The following is a 26,494-nucleotide window of genomic DNA, read 5'->3' on the forward strand; positions in this document are numbered from 1 at the left end:
GCGCAGCCACAAAGCAGCACTTGGAAAGAAGAAACAAAAAATACCATATTATAGAGGTCTAAAAAAGAAAGAATACAAGAAAAATCTATAACACTGGCATCTCATACACACGTGTCCTCCAGCATAACATATAAATGAGTTTATCTTTTTTTTTCGAAAGTGTGCTTGCAACACCAGAGGCACAAGGAGAGCTCACAGCGTCTCTGTGTCATATAACAGACTATTTTGCTTTCCTTTTTTCAGTCAATCAATTAATCAGACTTTTTTCTCCTTTCTTTCGAAAGACAAGGAGACGGGATTAAAATCCGCGATTACGGCTTGACAGAGGTTCCTGCCCCTTTTGTTCTCGCAAGGCATAGCATTTGGGTTGATCCATGGTGTACACATTGCACATAGTACACTGAGTACGGTTTCTGTACAATATTGTACACCATGAATAGCACATGGTCTACAATACACTCTACAATACTGTCTACTCAGTTGATTTACTGACCCTCTCTTGTCGCCATTTCCGAAACCTTCTTGTCGGCGAGGTGGCCACCATGATCGGAAGCATCGCAAGATTTCTGCCCTTGCCTGGTTTTGCATTACTTCCGTGATGGGAACATCTCGTGATACGTCACCCAAACCACGTTATGTGACATCATAGTGACGTCATCATAGCGTCCGAAACCACAGATAAGGAGGAGGGATAAATGTTTATTTTTTTGAAACGATGCAGCGGTGTAAGTTCCGCGTCCATTTTAGGTGGGGGGTCCCCTCAATTCCAGGAACCCTCTGGTCTTCGCTGCCTCCTCGGCCCTGGCGACGAGACGTCGTTGTTGGTCCAGGTCCACCAAAGCGAGCTTGGTTTCGAGACGGTGTTCGTTTTCTTTACCAGCGTGCCAGGTGTTTGGCGGAGGCGATAGATCTGTACTTGTATTGCATGAACACTCGAGGATCACGTGAGCCAACGTGTCAGGTGCGGCGCAAATCGAGCAAACATATTCATGTAATGTTGGGTACGCTCGGTGCATTAGAGTTTCCTATTAACTAGAGGGGACTCCAACGCTGCGATCGTTCATACACCATGGGAATGATGGGTAGTGAACATTTTTTTTTGTCTAGCTCTCGTGCTTGTGAGCTTTGAACGCACTTGAGGCTTTGTTTTACCATTGTGTTTTGATTTTGTTTGTTCGGACCGTTGGGAATAATCGTGAGCCGATTTGAATCGGTGAGTCTTAAAGGTCAAGGTGGTGAAGTGCAACCGCTGAACATTTGCTCATTGTCGTCTCGTGACAAACCGGCTCCAGGCCAAGCGAAGCCGAAAAAACGAAGATTACACAAATTTGTGTATACTACCCATCATTCCCATGCTGGCTGAAGCACCGTGTGTTGAAGCCCCCATAGCGCCAGAGTTCCCTTTAGTGATATATTAGCCAACTACATCCCAAACATTGTCGCTATATGTATAGCTTCATGTTTACTTAATCATGCGATGATTTTTTTTGTTTCCCTCGCACTGGCGCCGACGGTCCATACTCAAGTTTGAAGGGTCATCTAATAAAGATAATTATAATTAATAATGGCAGGGGTGTAACTTCCCATAACCATCGCATGATAATGAGAGACATCGTTGATTGATTGATTTGTGGGGTTTAACGTCCCAAAACCACCATATGATTATGAGAGACGCCGTAGTGGAGGGCTCCGGAAATTTTGACAACCTGGGGTTCTTTAACGTGCACCCAAATCTGAGTACACGGGCCTACAACATTTCCGCCTCCATCGGAAATGCAGCCGCCACAGCCGAGATTTGATCCCGCGACCTGCGGGTCAGCAGCCGAGTATCTTAGCCACTAGACCACCGTGGCGGGGCAATGAGAGACATCGCAGTGGAGGGCTCCGGAAATTTCGACAGCCCGGGGTTCTCCTGCAGCCGTGCACCTAAATTTCAAGTACACGGGCCTCAATCATTTTCCACACATTTTCTCCGGGATCCAAGCTCGCGACCTGTGCGTCAGCAGATGAGTCCCATAACCATTAGACCTTAATTAAGATCGGACCCCCCCCCTCTATTCAAGCAATTAATAATAAGAGATAATTATGAGTACAAAATTAGGTATACCCAGACGTCACCGAGCAAGCAAAAGCTTATTGCTGACACCCAGATAAAGAGTTTTAGAACGTAATAAACACGTAAATTCACACTCTGCATTGGGGTCCGTCGGCAACTGCGCGTGGAAAGTAACACATACTCGTAGGGTTGCGCGGCCCTGTCCTGACCTCGTGTCATTCTGGAAGAAGCATATAAAAAAATGGCTCAAAGCTTGCGCTAAGCCACGCACAGTTTGGTAAGCAGCAAAGCTAATCCGTCTCATTACTATCTATTGCTGTATTCAGGCAGACGAAGTGAGGTTGAACTTGGCGTGAACTTGATAGCGAGGTTGGACTCGGCTAAAACTTGGCTGTATAACGAGGTTGTCGTCAAGTTCGGCCTCTATCTTGACCTTATCGTTCTTTGTTGTTCCCTCACGGTGCTCGCATTTGAGGTCTGCGATGCTGTGATGATGTCTCGAAGGCTTCGCAGCCATTTCAATTCAAGTCAAGATCCTTAACAATGTGGCGCATACTCACGCTGGGGGACTAGCCAAGAACGGGATAGTTCTAATGAATTACTTCCTTAATAACAGATTAAGATTAATCTATTTAAGAGCAATGAAAGAAAGATGCAACAGGACACATTTGACAGTTGAATTGTAAATAATCTGTAGTGTAATGCAATGAAGCGGCGTACTTGATTCAAAGGGAACTTGGAAAAGTCATAAAATCTACCGAAGAATGATTTCAACACTTAAACCTCTTTGAACCTTTGACGAACTCCTGCAATGCGTCAACAATCTTCCTGTCGCTGTGGCCAAGAGACAAAGCTCCGGAAGAAAGCACATTTTGCGCATTTAAATATATTCCTAGAAGGTGGCAAACGGCACCTAAAGTGTTTTTGCGTATAAAGTAGATGATCTATTACAGTAAATGAGGTAATTTTAAGTTGACTCATTTACACCACAAACAGGACAATGAGGGGAGGCTTCCAGACCAGTTCTGTGTAAATATAACTTTAGCTGCGCAATTTGAAAGCGCAGTCTAGTGATTGCGACTTCCATTCCTCGCATTTGGCATATTTTACTATTCCAATGATACAATGAGTGCTTGAATTCTGATGTGGCTGTTCGTAAAGGTGTAGAAAATTCCTCCAACAGCAGTTTCCTTCTTAATTTAGCACCTATTAAGAATTTCGATGCCGGTAATACCTCAATAACAGGCCCATTTAAAGATGACTTTGCCAGCGCATCTGTCATTTCATTTATATATACGCCCTTACGTCATGTAACCCTGATCAATTTGTTCAGATTGAGATGCGAGGGAACTAATGCTTTGAAAGCACTCTGAGCCTGCAAGTTCTCATCTGCAGTAAGGGAGGCACATTCAGATAGTAAATCCGTTAAAATTACTGCGGAACTTACTGAAGCCGTTATTTTACGGAGAGCTACAATTATCGCAAAAAATTCTGCTTCAAAGATGGGCACAAAATAACGAAGGCGAAGCGAAAAGGACCAATCTAGGGCAGGAGAAAAAATACCAATTCCACATTTTTCTTCACTTTGTGACGCATCAGTCGCTATGACTGCTTGTGTTGACGTATGTATACCAGGTAATCTCTTAACCTTTTAAATGCCGCACTATGAAGCAATAGGAAAAAAACTGAAATTTATGTTGATAATTTGCATTGGCCTTCTAAATTAACTATGATCAAAAATACAGCCACATTCACAATGACTAAGCATGTTTTTTTGCATGTTCCATTTTTGGAACATTGGCATTTCCCATATGCAAAACACACATTTTCTCTGGAACAACTTTTATTGACTTTTCAGTCCGGTTTCCTCATTCAGGATAACGGAAAATTAATATTTAGCGTCATACGATGTCTCAGGAAAGTATAGATATTTATAACAACACTTTATGAAAATTTCTTCTTTCATACTACTGGCTGTACTACAGTGAGCAAATCACAAACCGTGGTAAGCGGCAAAGCCTTTCTTGTGCAGCTGCTTTTTGCACTTCTGGCACTGATTCGTTGTATTCTTGTTGCATTCCGCGCACCTTCCCTGAGTCGTTGAGATGATGTAGTGGCCATCAGTGTTTCTGTCCTCATATCTCGGATGAACCCAGGGTCCAGGTCTTACAGTGTGTTTCTGCTTGAGCTGCAGCAAGGACATGGTGACGTCCCGCCGAAAGGCGATGTGCGTCATGGCGGCATCACTACCCTTGTGAATCTCGCAGTGGAGGAGCCATCCTGCGACGAGAGCTATGTTCAAACCATTGCTGGAAAGATTCCACCACTATTTCTTGCTCCTCAGTCTTGGTCGATAGCTTCCGAATAGGCGGTCCATTATGTCTACTCCACCCCTGCCCTCATTGTATTTTCTGATGAATTATGGTTGAGGAATGTCCACCTTTTTGTTTGAGCGTCGTGAGGAGCGTTTCGCACTTCCAACAGGCTCTTGGCTTAGGTGGTTAGATGAAACTGTGACGACTGCATTGTCATTCCACCTGCATGCGCAGACTGCCCCGTCACACTTGTAGTAAAAAAATCCTCTTTCCTACTTTTCGATTTTTTTCAAGCTCTTCAGTGGACAACCACCGGTTCTTGTATCTCGCGCAGTCCCTGTAGCTCGAATCCCCTGGTCAGCCAGTTTCGTCAAGAGGCCATGCGAAGTGAAGAAGTTGTCAAAGTAGACTTCGCGATGTTCAGGCGCTTCCAGGACCGATACCATATTGCTAAAAATCCTGATCTCGAGAGGTGTCTTGTCGTCCTTCTCGTTCCTCCCACAATATATTTACATCGTATAGGGGTACCCATTCGAAGAGCACATCATCCATGTTTTGTACCCAAATCGAATTTGTTTACCGCGAATGAACATTTTGCACGAGTGGTGGCCATAATAGGGCACCATTGACACGTCGATGCTGAGGCTTTCATTGAACACTCCGAACTGGCGCAAACATTTGGAGATTTCGTCGTAAAACAGCTGAAGTTTGCCCATTTTTTCGCCTGCTTTCAACTCAGTGTTGTCAACAACATGAAAGAACCTTTTCAGCTGCCGGAACCTATTGCGGGCCATCACTGTCGCGACTATAGGCACACAAAGATCTTCGGCAGTGCTCCAATACTAGTCCTCAGACGAAACGGAGTGGTACCCGCAGAAAAGTATGAGGCCGAAAAACTGACCTATGTCCGCTCCTGTGACGTCCACCACCTCCTCCTTTTGGAGTGCGTATCTTGCAGTTAGTTCAGCCAGTGAACCAAGGTACTCCGGAGAAATAAATTTGCTGAAAAGCATAAATGGGCTCATATTTGCAAGATCAGGAAATGCCTCTAGCAACAACGGAGGACTCTCGCTGGGAAGTGTTTTGCCAAACGTGGCATGTTCACCCCATACTGGTGTATGGGAGCGCTTTGAAGTATTTGTTTTCCGAGCGTTCGTTGAAGCTTTGCGTCCTTTTCCAGCAGTGAATTGCCGCCCTGCTGGTTTCTTTTGTCGTGGCTCAGGACTCGAAGATGCAGAAGACGAATCAACGTCTTCATTGCTGCACTGCATAACTTCAACGTGCCCGCAAACATCACGGGAACAACTTCAGAAAAGTCGTTTTCGTTCACGTGCTCCTCGTCAGTAATATTGCCATCTTCAACAGGCGGCAATTGGCATACAGACGCACTTTCGCGTTCGTCATAGGGAAGGCTGAACAAAAGGTCAATTGCTGCCTCCAGAGTGAGGAAGCGTTGTGCCATGACCTACAACGAAAGTTATTGTGGTGTAAAGCACTGTACTAGAAAAAGAAAACCAGCCGCAAGGTAGTTTTCTACCTACATTCACAGGGATTGATGTAGCTAGGCACTGTAGTTCAATGCTGCTCTTTCCACGTGTCTGGCAAACTCAAAATGATGCCCAGGAAAGCTTTTGTTCAAGTTTCTGCCAAGCGCTGCCCAGCGGGCGCCATCGACAAGGCAGAAAAAGAAAAAGAACGAGGCGAAATGCTCGCGCGCGTCTACGCTGCGTTTGACACTGTGAAACGCCAATGTTCCAAAAAAGGAACATCCGCACAAAACTCTCAAGCTGAAAACTAGATTGTCTTTGTTATTTTTTTATTGTATTGCCACGTAATCCCGAACTATTTGCCGATATTTTAGTTCTGCTTTGCTCACTGCAACATTACTTTTTCCAGCGGAATAATGCAACAAACATCTGGTGGTCAAGGAGCGCAAAATATGCCTGTTTTTAAATATTTATCTAATGGCTCTCCGTAGGTTCATAATAGAAACTAAAACTGCTATGTTTTTCACAAGCATCGATGAGTATACGTGAACATAAAATATTAATATGCGATATATTGGAGAGGAAATAAAAAATTAGGTTTCGTATGTTCCAATTTTGGAACATTGGCAAGTAAAAGGTTAATATAGCTTCTAAAAACTGAGCGACATGAATTTTAAATTTTTCGGAAAGATATCGACTGTAATTTAACAGCATTGTTAGTGGTACTGTTTAAACAAACAGCATTATTTGAACGCTTAATTCATCTAGAAAGCGATATATAACCATAATTTCGGGTACACGAAATATCAGCCAGTATTGTCCAAAAAACAAGTCAGGACAGTCAACAAAAACTGTTTCTCAGCGCCTTACCAGCGATTCATACAGCCGGAGAAATGGCTGTGTTCCCAACAATTTAAAACGAGTAGCAAGTTAGGGAAGCTTAGCTTCCAGGTACAATATCTTGATTGCAACACAAAATTAACTTAGGAAGACCTACGCATAGTCTCAAGGCTTGTCTCTCTGACTGCCAGGGGATGTATCTTGTAAGCAGGTGCCCCCGCGTATAACGCGCACCCAAACTCAAGCTCCAGGCGAACGTACATACAATACACTGAGAAAAGAGTATTTCTCCGCATACGTAACCGACTATTACTGATTTTGCTTAATATTCCCACCGCACGACCTCCCTTTGCAGCAATCTACTCAATGTGCGTCTTTCAAGATATTGATTTGTCATAAATCACAACGATCACAGTTTTGTCATACGAGACACAAGAGACAATTTGCTCAAGAGCTTCACATTTAATATAGATCGCTACAAACTCTAGAAGTGAATCACATAATGCTCTTGATAAGTGTGGTTCTTTTTCTGTGTTTCATTTATACGCTGTTCTAAGATGGAAAAGACTATCGGCAAAGCAGAGCGATAGGCGATAACCTGACGGACACACCTTTTACCTTGCAGGCGTACGATGCACAGCTGAAAAAGGAAGGAGACGACATTCGACTACCGGGCCTAACCCACCTGTCCGGCAGAGAGCTGTTCTTCATCGCAAATGCAATGGTACGAAGCCTCGCAACATTCCTTCAATGGAGTCGCTATCCCGATTCCATTCGCCCCCTCGCGTCGATCCTCGGCACTACCAGCTAACAAAGTGGCTCGTTCATTGCAGGTATGGTGCGGCTTAAGCCGAGTGGAGAAGTTGAGGCAGCAAATTCAATACGATGTACACAGTCCAGGTCCATACAGGTAAGTCTTTTCATGTGGGCCCGGAGTAACATTGTTGGAGCTTTCTGATCCGCGAAAAACTCACGATTGTGCGTCAGACTGACCAACATTGAAAAACAAAAATTAGAATAAAAATCAGTGGTCCTTCCAGTCAGCCCTCAGATCTTCTGTACATCTATGCAAGGCGTTACACTGCAAGTATAGGGATGGAGTTTTTTTTTTCGTTTTTGATTTTTTAACGGATGTTCATGATATCGCGAAGACGATCGGAAAGCGAGCGTCAAAACCACTCGGCAAACGACGCTTTTTCATTTATTGCCTTGTTAACACCACTATGCAATACTATACTATGCTATGTTATACTATACCATAACATAATATACTACAATAAACAATTCTTTACTATACTATGATGATGTCTCGTTAACCACACACGATCTAGTAGAGCATATCATAGCCATGTAGCTTCGCTATGTTCTACTGGCTAGTTAGTATGTTACACCAGTTAGTACTAGTTGGTGTACTATATTATAGTATAGCTGCGGTCAAGGAAGCAATATTCGATCAGCTCTTGCAGATGCTTAGCCCACAGATGCAACAACAAGTAATGTTCTTGTTGAGTGTTCTATCAACATACCTAAAAAAGACGCAACTGGTCTTCCGTTCTTTTCTCATTTTTACAGAGCCAATGTGCCCATGAAGAACTTTAAGGAGTTCTCCGACGTATTCCGTTGTAGTAACAATGTCCCCATGAACCCAGAAAAGAAGTGCACGTTATGGTGAAGCGCATGTAAGTGAACGGGTGCACAATAAAACAAAACAAGAAAGAAGGTACCTTCAACCGCCATCATCATATGTCGATTGTACGCGCTGCACTACTCCGAAATTAGCGAGCCGCACACAACAAGAAGTCCTATGCTAACACCTCTGAATATTGTATAGCGCATCCGACACAACGTGTCAGCTCATCATCATCATCATCATCATCATCATCATCAGTCCGACTACGTCCACTGCAGGACAAAGGCCTTTCCCATGTTCCGCCAGTTAACCCGGTCCTGTGCTTGCTGCTGCCAATTTATACCCGCAAACTTCTTAATCTCATCTGCCCACCTAACCTTCTGTCTCCCCCTAACCCGCTTCCCTTCTCTGGGAATCCAGTCAGTTACCCTTAATGACCAGCGGTTATCCTGTCTACGCGCTACATGCCCGGCCCATGTCCATTTCCTCTTCTTTATTTCAACTATGATATCCTTAACCCCCGTTTGTTCCCTAATCCACTCTGCTCTCTTCTTGTCTCTTAAGGTTACACCTACCATTCTTCTTTCTATTGCTCGCTGCGTCGTCCTCAATTTAAGCTGAACCCTCTTTGTGAGTCTCCAGGTTTCTGCTCCGTAGCTAAGTACCGGCAAGATACAGCTGTTATATACCTTCCTCTTGAGGGATAGTGGCAATCTACCTGTCATAATTTGAGAGTGCTTGCCAAATGTGCTCCACCCCATTCTTATTCTTCTAGTTACTTCAATCTCGCGGTTCGGCTCCGCGGTTATTACCTGCCCCAAGTAGACATAGTCTTTTACAACTTGAAGTGCACTCATTTACTGTTAATTCATTTCTTTGTTTCTTTTCTTTCTATCATCTCTCTATTCACCGGTCCCATTTTTCCAGCGTATGGTCGGTAACGGGGTATCTTCCTGGCTAACCTTCCTGCACTGTCACCTTTTGTTTCCTTCCGTCCTTCCCATTTCCATTAAAGTGGTTAATAAATCTACTCATGATGCCTCGCCCATAGTTTGCAAAGCGTCATGGTGTGGAGGATGAAAACTTCGGTAAGTCTGCATCACTAAATAAATTTAATATCAGCGCAGCAGTCAAAGACTAGCTTAATACACACACTTTCAACAGCCTGTTGAAAGTACGCGCTTTGTACGTGTTCTTCGCTAGTCGTTGTCGGTTGCGCATGCTGCTACAGTTACCACATCACGGCACATCTGCATCTGATTATGTGTCAATTAGAAACACGCAATCTTTCGGTCACTTCTTGCATCATCTGCAGGTATAGCAAGCGTGAAGTTTCATACCACGTGAGCAATCAAGAACTTTCTATAGAACGGGCTTTAAAGGGCCACTCACCGGGCTCCATAACAAATTTTAGTTAGACCATGTCCCTTATGTGTCCGATGAAGAGCATTACGTCACCAAAATTTTTTTCAATCGGTTCATCACGAGCTGATAAAACTAGAATTTTTAAGCCAGCGCTAAATGATGGTGCGAGAAGGCGAGCTGGCAACCATTGCCGCTCATCCCGCGTAGCCTTCGCAAGCCAAATATCTTCCTCAGCCTCTCCGGCTTCCTATAGCAAACGTCACGTACGCATGACTTTCTCGAGCAAGTCCGGCCCCCGGGACTCGCTCACTGGATTTCACGCAGACAGGTTTTGCCCCCGCGATCTCCGACGACAGTGCAGCTCTGGCCGACTTCGCTCCCCCTACGCCATCTCCTGACGCCGACAAGAGCTCTCGCCGAGTGGTGCCCCGTCCTCGGACTCTTGCGACCGTGTCCATCTTTCCAATCTTCCCCTTACTTCCAAGTGTCGCTCACCCTGTGCCTCGCTCTCTCCTTCCGCTCCCTCTATCTCTATACTTTTAATCCTATCCTTCTAATCCCTCCTTACCCCAATCCCTCGTGAGCTACTGTTGAGGTGTCGTACTCTGATGTAGACAGTTACGGGACTCACTTTCCACTTCTTTTTCCCTTTAAGAATCCCATAAGCCCAGCCCCCGAGCACGCGAGCGGCGTTGTTTTGTTCAAGCAGCGTCATCTTGTGGTTTAGTGCCTGTTTCTGCGGGATGGATTCCCCGTGCGCGCTCGTCTGGAGACGCATAGTTTAGACGCGCTCCTAACACGCAGGACCATCGATTTCGTTTCAAGGGCGGCCGTCTGCTCCATGTGCTGACCGCGGAGACACGAAAGCATGCGAAACGCAGGCGCGCACATTAGCCCTTCATCTTATTGCAATTCACGTGGGAAAAAAAATTGCCCGCAGCTTCCCTCGGGGGAACACTGAGGAGGATGCGGAGCATATAATTGGTTAACGGGGTGTTAAAGTGCGACTTACTTGGGTCGATGGCTAAATTGGTTAACGTGGTTGTGAAATGGGGTGTTAAATTGCGACTTACTAGGGTCGATGGCTAAATTGGTTAACGTGGTTGTAGGAGGGGGTGTTAAATGAGTGAACACGTACACACGTATGCGAAAGGGCGGCGCTGGTCGAAGGGACGTCGATCATTGTGTTTGTGGATTCGTTGGAATTCATTGCACCGCGACCTTGGACGTCGACGCGCCGTACAAACCAACCGACGAGCGGCAACTGAGCGAGCGAGCGCCGGCCTTGAGTATATATACAGCGCGACGGCGCATGCACTGTCAGCTGTCGAATGTTCGAGAAGGGGGAGAAGCGCAACGGCGCATGCGCGCGCGTCAGCTGCCGATGTTCTCAAGGCGCGGCGGCGCATGCGCGCGCGTCAGCTGCTGATGTTCTCGAAGCGTGACGGCGCATGCGCGCTACATTATACAGCTAGCGAATGTTCGTGAAGAGGAGAAGCGCACGCGGTGTGTAGAGGAGGAAGGGTGCACAGATGGTGGAGGAGTGAAGCGCGCGCGGTGTGTAGAGGAGGAAGGGATGCACAGATGGTGGAAGAAGGAGGAGGAAGCTTGCGGACGGCGCCGCACTACAAGCCTCGAGTATTAGATGCTCCGCATCTAAAATGAAAAATATGCACACATTACGTTTGTGTGTCCCTTTATCTATCTCAAGCATGTATTCAAGCAACAAATTACACAAACTACACATACCGTGTGAAATAATTTTCGACATGCCACGTGCTACTATCGGGCAACGTCAGAGCACAGTCGTCTACGTAGGGGACCGACTTCACAGTTCTGAAGTCTACGTAGGGCAATTCCGTCGTCTACGTCATCCCATCATTCTCTGGGAGCGCGCCCGCGAAATGAAGGGAAGGCAGCGTCCATTTTTAAGTTTGACCCACTTTCGCGGCTCCGATCGTTGCTAATTTTGGTAGACGTGATCGTGAACGCCCCATGTATGTAATGCACTCATAAGCTCGAAATTGTAAAACGTGGTGAGTAGCCCATTAAAAGAATGCACATTACACGGCTTTACGAGGACGCCAGACAAGAGGACGCCAGGAGGAGCGCTGTCTTCCTTGTCCAAAACAATCCGGCTGAGGCCGAAGGTATAGTGCAACAACACACGTCGTCCAAGTGAACTTATTCAAGAATGAAATGATCTATGCTTCTCCATAGCGAACACCTCGTATTTTCTTATTCTAGCGTCATCAAGTTTTTTCTTGTCTTTTTTGTGCCGATTATAGCCGGCATGCATCGTTATCTTGTTTATTAATAAAGCAGTCACACAGGCAACGTTAATTACAGTTCTCTTTGAACTGTATGTGCACTGCAGTTAGATTGAAAGCGTAACTGCAGTTGTCTCCCGAACTAAGGTTGCTCAAAACTGAGGTTCACCACATCTATTAACTAAGCTAACGAACCAAAAATGGAGGCACTCGTGTCGGCAGTCGAGGGCCGCTTAGCTTCAATAGAGCCCGGAACGACTTCCCCGAAAAGCGCGCCAACTATCTTTCTCAACACAAAAGACGTTCAGTAGTCAAGTGGTCTGGCAAATCGACCCACGTACCAAAGAAACACACACAGAGAGAAGAGAAAAATATCAGAAAGACATGAAGGTTAACTAGACTAAGTGCAGTTTGCTACCCCACACGCGAGAGAGGAGAATGAGGGAGAAAAAGAGAGAGATAGGAGAAACAATCATTACTATAGTGTCTAGGCACTGTAGCCATAACAAACAAAACAAAGTATGAATTGTTTTGCTTGCGCACGTCTGACCGCAAGGTACTGCAGGTGACTTTGCCCATAGTTGCAAGGCCAGCCATAGCTTATGCCACCAAATATCGCCTTATGATGCGCTCGCGTACTGCAGGTGCAAGCGGCAAAGGTTTATTATACAGAAAATACATTTTATTTGGCAGTATACTAAAGAAAAACAACTCATTGTTTATATTTTTATTCACGAAGCTGAGACACCCGGTGGCCTCCTTCACAGCTGGAAACAAAGTACATTTCCCGTATAACAGGCACCAACTGCAGTAGACGGTAATTGCAGTTCACTCTTGCTAACTGAGTTTTGCCTTAATCGAAGTTAACGTATACCCGTGGGAATGCGGACGCAATGGTTAAGGCAGGTTAACGCAGTGGTATTCCCTATCACCGTTCGCCAAGCGAATATGCAACCACGGGAGCTGCGAAGCGAAAACGGTGCGCTACAACTCATCCGGAACAACGAGAACAATGTCACGAGCTCAGCGGCCGGCAAGGGCACAGTCGCGATTATACAGCAGGCCCAGCTTTCCGGTTATAATAGGGCATCGTCTAACGGCCGTTTGAACTTGCATCAAACTGCGGCGCAAGGCGTTTCCCGGTCCGCTTAACTCCACATGGCTCCGTTCGCATATTTGTCAATGGGTATGGTACGATTTCATGCAGCACAAAATGAGCTAGAAACCTGAACACGCACGGCCACATAAACACAGCGCCAACCATAATACATTGCTCTGTGTGTCTATATGGCTTTTTTTGTTCTTTTTCACGGCATCGGCTCTGCTTGTCGGCGGTCACACCGATATAAGTGTCAGATTATCAGGTCCACAGAGCATTCAAGGAACATTAAAGTGAGGTTATGAATATGTTTAGATTGATAAAGCACACTCTCCAAACCTTAATGTCGTTAATTTGGCCATCACCTTATGATATAAAAGGAGAAGCCGAAGGTCAATGATCAATCTTTAAAACTAGCGCCCAAATCTCCGCACATGACGTCACAGATTTCAAAGTGCGTGTGCTTTATATTTTGGAGACAATAACTCAACAAAATTTTATAATTAAGTATCCGGCCTCCTCAGAGGACAACGTGCGTCCCGTTCACCGATTAGGAGCTACAGTGGTCCTGAGAAGTCGTCGAAATCTACAACTGGCCAAGAAACGTGCGGGGACGTCAGGTGCGACGTCTGTTACGGCCTTCCGGGGGACCCAAGCTACAGGAGCACATTAGAAGACGTCAAACTGTTTCAGCCTGTACCACCAAGCTTCTGGCTTATAGGGCAATTTTTTAGTCCTTCTTGGAATACTTGAACGCAAAAAACTTTGATCGGTCTGTGTGCCCGTCTGTCACGCGATTCAGCCAGCGGCCAATTTCGCGCAAGGAGAAAAAAAGAAACTATCCGGTAGTGGTGTCCCGACCGGTCTCCATTGGCTCTCCTATCAGTTACGTCATTCTCAACGTCGTACCCCAGCACGCACGCCACTGGCTGCGTTGTGAATGACGTCGCCCATCTTGTCACAGCCATGGCGTCGAGCACGCACGCATCGGTTTATTCTGCAACCTTCTACATGGGTATGCCACGGACAACTCTAGAAGAGTGGAAACGTCAGTGGAAACGTCAGAGATCTCGCGTTCGCCGGGCCGGTGGTGCAGTCCTGGCACAAAAACAGGCCCTGGAGGCCGAGTGGCGGCAGCCTCCCAAGCCGCGCGAAATCGCGAACGGGAACATCGACCCAGACTATATACGACGGAAAACATGTGTGTGAAAAGTGTTGTGAACGTGTAGATTTGAACCATATGCTCTGTGGTTGTGCATCGAGTGGCACTTACGCCAAGAACGAGCAACAGTGGGCCAAACTGCCAAGAAGTGCTTCACTAGCAGACCAACTTCGGGCTGTCCAGGAGGCCCGTCAGGGCCTCCTGGACAGCCATTCCGACGTGGGAGATGCCCTCTACACCTGGCGTCTAGCCGAGTGTCCTTCAGGACCCCCCTTTTTTGGGGGGTTCGATAAAGTTTCACCACCACCAATGCAAGCGGCGGTGGCGGCCGGATCCTGCAAGTGACGCCCCCAATCAGCTCGCGATGTCGAAGGCTTGCAACAATGCCGCGCCGAATAATTCATGCGCGGTTCTTAAAGAAGTGAAAAAAAGGCACCCAATTTCTTTCTGCCTATAGCCGACGCGGCGCCGTGCCTATACGCCGAACAAGTGAAATTGCGCCGTAAACGTGATGACTGCAAGAGCGTATTCGCCGGGGCGAACGCCCGCTTCCGACGGAAGGTTTTTTCAGAGTCCAGCTGCACTTTGGCTTCGGCTGCGACGTCTGTGACCGCCTGTAGTTCGAGAACAACCACTGCGATTAACTGATTCCGAAAAGCACTTGACCGCTCATTACACGCCTCCATGACCGCGATCATGCGTGGCACAATGTGCGGCATGTGACAAACACTGCGGTAAACTTAAGCCAAACGTGTGTCTATAACCTCATTAAGAACCACGAACATGTAACCAAAAATTGTGAAAGTTTTCAGTGCCACGTCGGGTTGAACACACTGTTAAACACCGGGGCCGCACGTTTCAGCTTTTGGTGAATAACCATTTGTACGGAGTGCTTGGGCGGTGGCTTTTTTTAAGCATTTCCTCAAGGGCCAGCCATCTTGACATCGTGACTGCGTTCATAGTTGCAAACACTGTCGACCAAGAAGCAAATATTACGCATATCTGAGGCGCAACATCAATATGTAAGTGCTAGGCGGTGTGTTCTTTTACTAGAAAATACACAGACACGTAATTCTGAAGACCTTACTGTTTCTTCGGCTGCGTAGAAAATGCGACGCCATGCACGCAAGAAGGCCGGCATCGTCTTTCGACGACGTTTGAAGCGAAGAACGCAGATACGCGGCCAATTTCGTTTATTTCTCTCTATCGGAGCGGTGTTTAGATCAGCAGCCATGACGATTTCCGGGGGGACGGCTTACACTATAGCAGGGCCATCGTCGTTCAGGCGGGACCATTGTTCGATCGCCGTCACACGAAGCAGCCTCGCGCGCGCATCTCTGTTGACGCGTGTCACCGGCCACCTTGTGTGTACATCGCCCAGTACGCACTGCAGTCCCATGGCCTCCGATGGGTCACATTGTGCAGCGATACGGCAACGCTGGCAGCGGCCGTTCGGTTTTGACCTGGTTATAGACGGTCCCCTACGGTAAGACCAACTCGGACCGGGGAAGGCTTTTCCGGAAGACGAGCAGATACCTGCACTATACGAACGTCAGACAACGACACAGTACAGGTAAGTACGTGCGTATCAGTACTCCGAAGACACCTTGTGAAGGGATGTATGTGTATTCCAAAACAACGCAGCGCTGTCGAAGCGTATCTACCCTAAACAACAAGTTCAATTCAAACTTCGCAGCGAACATGAAAGGACCAGGCTGTGCGACGTGGACATTTCTTGGCGTGGTGACAGTTGTACAAGGTGCGTATAACTATCAAAGGCGCCTCCGTCTACTCGTATATAAAACGGGTTTAATCGAAGCTACTGATACTATGGCAAATTTCACAAGTGTTACGTTATCTTTACTAGGAGAAAGTTTTTTATCATCCTTCCTTTCATTGCTTGGGGTTGTCAGTTTACATCTTGCGACCGTAGTCAGATCATTACGCCCCAACCGCTTTGAGACGTTCAAACCTCAAAACAAGCTAACAAATTTTTCATCGTTACCGTGCAGCTAACCACACCGGTGGGCATACACACGTGGCTTTCAATGTGGTACATAGGTACCGGGTTCGACTACTGATGCTGACCGAGAACCCATCAGTTTTTAAAAAGCGCTGGACAAGTACACCGACCATGTACTGTGTTGTTCTTCGATACTCATGGCAAAAGGTGCCTCCTCAAGGCTACGGGCGCCCGTTAACTTACCGCAGCTTTGGTGAAGTATATAGTCGAGCATCTGCCCCTGCTGTGGGAGGCGGATGGCTGTTGCCGCGGGGTATACCTACCGGTATTATAGGTACCCGCGCGCTTCCGGCCTGGGGCTTGGAAGAACATATATGTTCTTCCGAGCACCAGGGAATTATGTTTCCAAACAACTATAGTTGTTTGGGAACACAATTGCAGTACATAGTCGGTAAATACTTGCTGGAAAGAGAATTTGATATGTGGAAAATCGGCAGCATGGTACCGCCACATTTCGCTATCCTTTTTTTTTTCTTCGGGCATTACGTTGATTGCTGTAGGCCCGTGCGCTCAGATTCGGGTGCACGTTAAGAACCGCAGGTGGTCGAAATTTTCGGAGCTCTCCACTATAGCGTTTCTAATATTAGAGAGTTATAGTATTCCGGGCTTACTGTGATACCGGGCGTACCGTGATACCGGAATCGAAGTGCGCATGCGCAGATACGTACGTTACGCGTACCACTTACTTACGCACGGTAGTTTTCAGATTCAAGCTAGCGTAGATGCACGTAGTGCACGTAAACATGGCGGCGCTCTCGAACGCCCGCTTCGAAGTGATTTTGGCGTAGTTGTTGAAAGATTCACCTTGTTCGCAGCAAACGACTGTTCAAAGCGGCTTCGCTTGCCTTCAGTTAGCTTCGGTGACTGAGTATTACGGATAAGTTGGCGTAGTTTTTGAGATAGCTTCCCATTTCGAACGCGCCTAGGCTTAATTACAACATCAATGCAAACAAATCGGCAACGTAGATGTTTTCGCGTTTTGTACGTGGTTCATATTTATTTACTTTTATTATTACGAAAATAAACTTCTAACAATGCTTCGGGCGGGCGCATAGGCAAACATTCTCTTCTTTTCATTTTCACTGTTTAACTTATTAACCATCTAATAGGTGGCGCCACCATCCCACTTGGGGGCACGTAAACCACGTAAGAGCTATTTCGCTAAACTATAGGACGCTGCCTACAACGAACGTTTGCTGCACGGTAGCACCATTCCCTTAACCTACGCTATCGCGCTAACGCTAAACTACAACTGTCTAATCATATGTCGATTTCGGCACGTTAAACCCCACACAATAATCAGGAATCACGTTGATGAATGACCAGCTGGGTATACCACTCACCCTAAGCAGGCAGGGTCGGCGCGGGCAAAGAAAATACGCCACGCGCGACTAGTGATCTTGAGCACTTAAAGGGGCCCCGTAAGCGCTATTTCGCTATAAGAAGCTGCCTACAACGAACGTTTGCTGCACGGTAGCACCATTCCCTTAACCTACGCTATCACGCTAACGCTAAACTATAACTGTCTAATCATATGTCGATTTCGGCACGTTAAACCCCACACAATAATCAGGAGTCACGTTGATAAATGATCAGCTGGGTATACCACTCACGCGGTTGCATTGTCTAACGCGCACGTACGCACGCGCAGGCATGGGCTGGAAACACGACCTGTCGCGACCCGTGCGCGACGACTGCTGCCGGGACCCGAACAAGTGCTGTCCGTACGGCTACCGGTGCGACATACGGACCCGCAACTGCGTGCGAATCACCGACGACGTCAGGCCAGTGCACACGTCATCCTCGATGTCCAGCAGCACGCGCACCCAGCCCATCAGCAACTACGCGACGGGCACTCGCGGCTACCACTCTTCTTCCTCGTACTCCTCAACCGGACACTACGGTGTGCCGGACCAGGGATTCGCCCTCTCGCAGGACAACTTCCTACGGTCGGGTAAGCTAAACCGCGCGTGCGGATATTGCTCATTGTACGGGTCATGCTTTCACGACATTACCAATCTTCTCGTCCAAGCCCTCTAAATCACTGTTTTGTATTAATTATTATTAGGGGCGAGACACCTTAAAGGGGTCCTGCTACACATTTTTTCAACTAGCCATGGAATGGATTCACTAAAAGAGCTTATCGCCTCCCAAATGCACCATCGCATTTTTTTTTTTTCGAATCCAACCAGTACGGACAGAGTTGGCAGATTTGTCGCACGCTGACATTGCACTCTCTCTTCTCTCGTCCCGGTGAAAGTACTAGATGTCAAGGGCCGTTCCATGCGCTAGCAGCCCAGCCGCAACGCACGTGCCGGCACACCTGCCGCACCCAAGCGGAGGGTGAAAGAGCGTCATCGATTGGCTCATTTGTCCATAGCGTTTCTCAAAATTAACTAGAGGGCACTCTGGCGCTGCGATCGTTCAGCGACCATGGGAATGATGGGTAGTACACACATTTGCCTAGTCTTCGTACTTGCAGGTGGTGAATCGTACTTGCGGCTTCGTTTATTGCTGTGTTTCGATTCTTTTTTGAAAGAAAGATTCAACCCCTTTAAACTTTGTGGCCCAATTTGAAAAGGTAATTAAAAAAATAGGGTGGTGAGGCGCAATCGCTGAACATTTGCCGATTTTTGTTTCATGAGAAAACAGCTTCAAGCCACACGAACACACATGGAGTCAAAAGCAGGCCAGAAGTACGAAGTTTAGACAAATGTGTGTACGACCCATCATTCCCATGCTCGGTGAAGCGCTGTGTGTTGCAGCTCTCATAGACACTAGCGCCAGAGTTCCCTCTAGTAAGTATTGTGAGAAACTCTATGCATTTGTCCCCCGCTTTCGTGCGGCAGGGGTCCCGGTACGTGCGTTGCGGCTTTGCGATTAGCGCGTGGACCGACCCTAAGCAGGCAGGGTCGGCGCGGGCAAAGAAAATACGCCACCCGCGCCTAGTGACCTTGAGCACTTAAAGGGGCCCCGAAACACTGTTTTGAGTAACCATAGAATTAATTCACCAGAAAAGCGTATTGCCTCACAAATTCAACGCCGCAAAAAAATTTAGGAATCCGTCCAGTACGAGTGGAGTTACAAAGATCTGTCACAATCTGCAATCGCATTCTCTCTTCTCTCGTCCCGACGAAAGCACTGGAAGATAAGCAGGAAGGGATAAGAGGGGCCAACGAAAAACATCACGCACGCCTCCCGACGTTGAGCCTTTTTTCTTTTTTGTTTCTTCGAATACGAGGCTTGTTCAGTGCGATCGCGCGACGCGTGGACAAGTGACGGCCTCCCGCGGCGATCTCTGTAACAACCGAGCGCGCCATGTTCAAATCAGCCAATAGCTGATAGATCGGCTTTCTACGAGAGATGTTTGGGCTTATTGCGTGATTTGTCGAGAGAAGAGAAAGCAATTTTAAGCTGACTTTGATAATTTATTGTGAATTCCAGGCGCCGTGTTGCGCTATATTATTTGGCTCGCGTGTTGTTGGGAGCCTCTACTACCGATCGGCAGCATTTTCTGACCATGCTCAAAAACGTGTTGCAGGGCCCCTTTAATGTATCTTGTTCTTTTCTTCGAATACGCGACTTCCCAGTGCGATGACGCGCGCACGCGTAGACAAGTCGCGGACTCCCGCAGCGATCGCTGTAACGACCAAGCGCGCCAAGTTCAAATCAGCCAATGATTGATTAATTGATATGTGGGGTTTAACGTCCCAAAACCACTATATGATTATGAGAGACGCCGTAGTGGGGGGCTCCGGAAATTTCGACCACCTGGGGTTCTTTAGCGTGCACCCAAATCTGAGCACACGGGCCTACAACATTTCCACCTCCATCGCAAATCAGCCAATGGCTGATGCAACAGCTCTGACGAGTGTTTTTTCAGATTCTTCCATCATTTGTCAAGAGTAAATAAAAGCAACATTTAGCTGACTTTGAGAAGTTATTGTGAACTACATGCCGCGCGCTGCGCTATAATATTTGGCTCACGTGTTCTCAAGAGCCTCTATCATATGAAACGGCACCGTTTTCCGACCATAATAAAAAGGTCTTGCAGGGCCCCCTTAAGACCGCGCAATGTCCGCGTGTCGCCGTCGTCTACAGCAGACTTAGCGCAGGTGCATGTGAACAAATCGATACATCTGTGAACAATAGAATGGTTATCACAATTCTGTTAACCAGCACAAACAAATCAAATGGCCACACGCCGTAAAAACGTCGACACTTAACCACCCATCAATGAAAGCGTATGACGGAACAAAACAATAACAAAAACTAAATAAAACACTGTTAACTATAGCACAGCAAAAGGCCGCGATTCATGATATAATGCACACTGCTTTTCTGCATCATCAGCATTCATCCCGTGGATTCGCGTTGATTTTTTTTTTTCGATGCAGGCTTGTTCATGCGTGTTTGCTTTATGCGTTTGTTGCAAGGACAGTGTTCGTTTTAATTAAATCAGCACTTTACCACCCATCACTGAAAGCGTATGACGGAACAAAACAATAACAAAAACTAAATAAAACACTGTTAACTAGAGCACAGCAAAAGGCCACGATTCATGATATAATGCACACTGCTTTTCTGCATCATCAGCATTCATCCCGTGGATTCGCGTGGATTTTTTTTTTCGATGCAGGCTTGTTTATGCGTGTTTGCTTTATGCGTTTGTTGCAAGGACAGTGTTGCGTTTTAATTGAATCAGCACTATTATAGAACGTTAACTATCTCATTGTTTTTTGAAATGAGCTGAAATTTTGGCGTGTAGTTTTTAAGAATTACGACAGCTTCGCACTAACGATATCAAGCTTGAAGAAGATGCGTAGCTGGGCAGCCTTCCTAGTTTTCCTTATTTCATCTCTTTCTCACTATTTCCTGTATATTTTTTGCATCTGTTACTATTTCCTTCCTTATTATTCTATATGTCTTTCTCTCTATACATCTGCTTTATATTTCTTTCTTTATCCTTATTTGAGTCTTTTTGTCTTGCTCTCTGTCTTTTTCATCTCTTTTTCATGAGTGTTTACGAGGACCTCGGAAGATCTTCCTCGAACGGTGGATCCCTAGCAGCCTAGCACCGGACACAGTGACAGCCGTTGCGCAAATGAAGTTTATTCAAGTCAACTGTACTCTCACTATCTCTTTTTACGTGCTTCTCCGTCCTGAAATCTTTCTGTCTCTTTCTCTATGCTTCTTTCTCTACCTGCTTCCCTTTATTTCTCTATTTCTTCTCCCTTTGGCTTACTGCTTTTTACCTATTTCCTTATATCTCTTTCACTCTCTTTTACTATTTTTCTGTCTCTTTGCTCCTTTTATTTCTCTCTATGTTTTCTTTTTATCGCTTCTTTCTATCTTTCTCACTCGATTTTTATTTTTACTTTTAATTATTTTTTATGTGCCCGTCTTTCACGTGTTTTGCGGGCTTTACTTCGTCGAGCAAGGTGTTCGTTTAACGATAACACCTGCTGCTTTTTTTTTTTTTGCGCTTGCCCGAATCCTGTCGCGCTACCCACCTTTGGCGTATTGCGCGGCTGAGCACAAGTTACCGATAGCCGGAACAGTTTCGCTATTAAAATTGTGTTGCGGTTGCTTCTCTCATTCTCTGCGTTATCGCTCCTCGTGTTGCTTTTGTTGTATTAGTGTCGATACTTTGAACCATGACATGCAGCTTCCGCGGTGTAAAGGCGTCGCTCAGGAGAATTAAGCTTCGTTTTCATCTCATACATCGCGGGCAAACTTTGCACTTGCTTGCCCAAGTAAATAATAACACGTGAGAAAATAAAGTATCGCAGAAACTGCCCACGGGAAAATTCTCAGACAGCAAGTAAGCTTATTGTAAATAGCATTTCAACACCGGGTGGAAACAATAGCCAATATCAGCAATCGTTCACAAGAACTATAGCAAAAATTCACCGTATACTATAGTTCAACCAACATTATCTGACGTCAATCGTTTAACCAGCATTAGCCATAACTACTTGGGACAAGCCATATTTAGCTAGGCAGCTGGACTGATGGCTAGACCTAGTGTTGAGAGTCAAGCACATAACGTGAATGTGCCATTGGAGTGATCGAAATTTGAAAGTTTGCTTGGGCAACGTTCGTTACAGCCGTATACTAGAGGTCTCGAACAAAGTGCCTCACTTAGACGGCACGATTTTAACTATAGTTGTAAATGTATGTTTTCCTGAATAAAAGATGTCTGTTGGTAACTTGCTAGTAGCTCGTCGTCCTGTTTCATTCTATTCTTGTGTGCCGTGTTGCTATCCCGTCTCTCTACATCGTGCTTTAAAGGGACAGACCAATGGACTAGTGTGTAGGGCATAATTGAGAACAATAGCAAAAAGATGCACACGGAGCGCTACTGTGCCCCGTCTTTATATGTTGCCATTCATGTGCCTCTTCTTTCGGATCATCTTTTAGGTTGCTAACACGTCAAAATTAGTTTGGGCAAATGCTAGCTCCTAATATAGCCAGAACTAGAAACCTACATAGGCTGGAGATCCGAACGTAAACATTCCTATTCGTAAATATTACCATCAATGGTCGATTATTATGTACACATCAACAAACGAGATTGGGTCGGATAAGGAGCAAAACATTGCCAATAAATTGCGAACATTCCGCTACATCTTCAGTTCTATTCTGTTTTGTTTTGTTCTGTTCTGTTCTAACTGTCTTGCTGTGGAGATGTTGAGGCCCATCCCTACCGAAACGTTCCATATGCGAGTACAATAATTCCATATGTTTCCGTAAAAAATACATGTGTTTCCTATATATTTTCCATATATTTCCGTAAGATTCTTACGGAAACATACGGAATTATTGGACATCGCATACGGAACGTTTCAGTAGGGATATTACCTCGGCTACAACATATCACAAAGTTCTGGAGCGAAAGAAAAAAAAATAACGAAGGTTCCCTAACATGAACAATCAGCAAAAAAAAAAAAACACGTAATAGCCCACTGAAACATGTTGAAATAACATGCTGCGCCTTCTTCACACAGACAACTGCCCAACTGGCACGTACTGCTGGGACATCGACACATGCTGCCTCATCTCCCACGGCTACAACAACCTGTGGACTCGAGTGGAGTACACCTGCTGCACGCGCTACAACAGCCCGAACTGCCAGAGGGTTCGGGGCTGCAGAGTGACCATGGGTGACCAGAGGTACAAGTCGTACCGGGAGACGTTCACCCGAAGACCGGCCTACTACGGGACGGCGCATCGGGCGGCCGTTCCTCCGGCTGCGACTGTCCTGGCACTTGCAGCGTCGCTTCGCTGGGTCGCGCTGTACACTATTAGGATGTGACAAATAAATTACGGGGCTAGGGCACGGGGGAAAAGTGAAAACATTGCAAAGATTACGCTGCTTGGCAGCAGCTTTTCATGTTCACCTATATCGTTGAGCCATGCCATTAGTAATGATAACCAAAGACACAGTAATGCCAAGGTATTACTGACATTATCGTCATTATTGCTTTATTGTCCTTGGCATTATTGTCTGTTCTCATTACTACTGTGTGTAGCAGAGAAAAACGAGCCCTCAATGGTTCTACTTTTTACCAGAGACATTAGGACTCATGTATACCTTCGAATGTAGAATTTTATCATCACAGTTCATCTACTTGGTGCTCATTGAGCCTGGCAAGTCTCCACTTAGGCTAGCCGAAGTTTAATTTCGAAGCTTCGTCTGGCGAAACAGTGAGAAACACTGCAGTGCATTACTGTGAATCATATTTAGTTACCCTAGCTGAAAAGGTCCCGGACAATCAGAGCATGCACGAAGCGTTTCTCCTGTCAGCGTCATTGAGTAGACACATCAGTCATGCTCAATGGTACCGTTGCATCTCGGCAACGAGAAACATTTTGGACCACAACGAACGACGAACCACAAGAGAACCAGTTAGATGAGGACGATAAGCACAAGGACGACCCGAGCTGTCCATCATAGACGCTGCAGCGTCGATGTTAGCCAAACAACCAATAGTTAGAAAGAAACAGCAACAAAAACGTTTCTCTGGCGTATTAAACCCAAAAAAAAAATAATGAACTTGGCCTAATTTATCACTGCGCCACAAAATCTCACGTCTGTGTTTTTTTTTTCGCGAAGTACAAACTTTTAACACGCATCGACAGAACTGTGCTGTACATTTTTATTTATTTTGACCTCCACTTAACACCATTCATTTCAACGTCGACGTTTAAAACTTCCCGTTGAGCGAGTCGTCCTCCATAGCTTCCGTAACAGATAGCAATGTCTTCAAAAGTATTGTTGGTTATTTTCTCGTATGATTAGGCTATAATAGCTATATTATATTCGGTGAGTTTATTTTGATTACGACGACATTTTGATAACCACATTTTGATTACGAGGAACGCCGTAGTGGAGCCGCGTTACCAGTAATGTTAATAGTGGAGGGCTCCAAAAAATTTTGACTATATGGTGTTCTGTAACGTGCGCCTACACTCTAAAAAAAGATATCGAGTAAAAAGGGTGTCTTTTTGTCCGACAACAATAATCGTCATCAGGCTTGCGTGCGTTTCCTTTCTTGAAAACTCGGCGCTGGCCACTTTCCCGTCGAAAATGCAATGTGACCCTGATAATGGGCATGTCGATCGTGACCGGAATGTATACCGGGCGCGGGGTGATAGCGCAAGGATGGAGCGCAATACAGATGACGATTATCGTTGTGGGACAAAAAGACACCCTTTTTACTCGCTCTTTTTCTAAAGTTTTTTTTTTTTACTCACTCTTTTTTTTAGACCTCGGCACACGAGCCTCTAAGCAATTTGCGCCCAACGAAATGCAGCCGTATAGGATTCGATCCCTCGGCCTTTTGGTGAGCCGTACAGCACTGAAATTGTTATACTGCCAGGTCATTTCGGTGCTACAGTTCAATACCAAGTGGCGCTAGAATTTCAAATATACCAGAGACGACGTTCGCGAACGCCACGTTGGGTCAAACCAAACGCCTCGAAGCGAGCCGTTCACATCGAGCGTCCACGCAAAACCACCACATGGACACCGCACAAATGACCACCCGGCAGCGCATACTTTTAGCTTGGTGTTCATTTCAATCGTCTTCAGGATCGCTCGCGGGAGCCAAATTTGGCGCCGCGAAGTGTCACTGGATGCATCACGTGTTACCCGACAGATGGCGCAACTGCTCAAAGGCTCACCGGAAAACGAATCTGTTGCGCCTGGCGCGTTCTGAGATGACGCCAGATGGCGAGGTCACTGTCCCTAGAATTTAAACCCACTTTAAACGGTCGTATAAAAAGTATGGGTGTGTGAATAGTAAATCTTAGAACCGAATCGAATAATAGTCCAATAGTGGTGATACGGAATCGAATGAGAATACGAATAGAATACTATTCGAATGGTAAGACAACACCTTTCAAAGCAGGCCTAGAGTGGTAAGGTGATAATTTGCAGAAAAGCCTAAAAATCCCACAAAATTTTCAGTGAAACAAATAATCGCAATCTTTTACAAAAGAGCATTGTGGTTTCTTCTGACCAAAAAACAAGCTTTATTAAATTGATTGAGCAGAAACTAGCTCCTTCAAACTATTTTGTAACTTCAAGGCGAAATACAGCACTTTGTCGACAGCCTCCAAGTAATGGTGATTGCTAAAGATTAAGCAATTTTCATGAGGTAAATCATGAAGAATTTCACAGTATATAAAGATAGTTGATTGCAGACTGTTGCATTGCCGTCAATAGAGTTTTTAAGCGAAACCCGCCCATCCTGCGACGAATAAGGCGCCAATAGTTCCGCAAATACACGGGCTGCATGCATCTGGGTAATCCAGTGATGAAAAACCCCCTTTCTCTACACGTCTCGTTCCTTAGGGCATTTTTTTTTTCGCAATTGCTGATTATTCGAAAACAATTAAAAATATTCGGTATTTTGAATATGCGCTATTCAATTCGAGTCCCGAATAGAATACAGCGTTATTCGATTCGTTATTAAAAAATTCCAAATATTCGCACATGCCTATATTTACAGCATATCCACTGAGTGAATGATGATGTGTGGGGCGAAGCGTCCATCCATCCGTCCGTCCGTTCGTCCATCCATCCGCCTGTTTGTTCATCTGTCTGTCTGTCTGTCTGTCTGTCTGTCTGTCTGTCTGTCTGTCTGTCTGTCTGTCTGTCTGTCTGTCTGTCTGTCTGTCTGTCTGTCTGTCTGTCTGTCTGTCTGTCTGTCTGTCTGTCTGTCTGTCTGTCTGTCTGT

General features: G+C 45.9%; 2 protein-coding genes and 1 long non-coding RNA gene across 5 annotated transcripts in view; 2 read left to right on the forward strand and 1 right to left on the reverse strand.

Annotated features, from left to right (window-relative positions):
- The window catches only part of LOC142774177 (neprilysin-1-like), a 43,105-nt gene extending 34,688 nt beyond the window's left edge, over window positions 1–8,417 (forward strand). For all 3 annotated transcript variants that reach the window (XM_075874569.1, XM_075874570.1, XM_075874571.1), the window contains 3 exons: window positions 7,324–7,422; window positions 7,532–7,608; window positions 8,271–8,417. In XM_075874569.1, the coding sequence (XP_075730684.1) occupies window positions 7,324–7,422; window positions 7,532–7,608; window positions 8,271–8,370 (276 nt within the window). In that variant the 3' untranslated portion in view covers window positions 8,371–8,417. The remainder of the gene's footprint in view (window positions 1–7,323; window positions 7,423–7,531; window positions 7,609–8,270) is intronic.
- LOC142774609 (uncharacterized) overlaps window positions 1–26,494 on the reverse strand; it is a 160,702-nt gene that overhangs the window by 38,719 nt on the left and 95,489 nt on the right. The gene's annotated exons all lie outside the window — the stretch shown is intronic.
- LOC119181827 (uncharacterized) lies at window positions 15,485–23,606 on the forward strand. Its single transcript, XM_037433070.2, has 4 exons — window positions 15,485–15,797; window positions 15,921–15,983; window positions 17,899–18,201; window positions 23,258–23,606. Exons 2-4 carry the CDS (start codon window positions 15,926–15,928, stop codon window positions 23,563–23,565), a joined length of 669 nt encoding a protein of 222 aa, XP_037288967.2. The 5' UTR covers window positions 15,485–15,797; window positions 15,921–15,925; the 3' UTR covers window positions 23,566–23,606.

This window comes from Rhipicephalus microplus, chromosome 10 (genome assembly GCF_043290135.1).
Source record: "Rhipicephalus microplus isolate Deutch F79 chromosome 10, USDA_Rmic, whole genome shotgun sequence".
In the NCBI taxonomy this organism is placed as follows: Eukaryota; Metazoa; Arthropoda; class Arachnida; order Ixodida; family Ixodidae; genus Rhipicephalus; species Rhipicephalus microplus.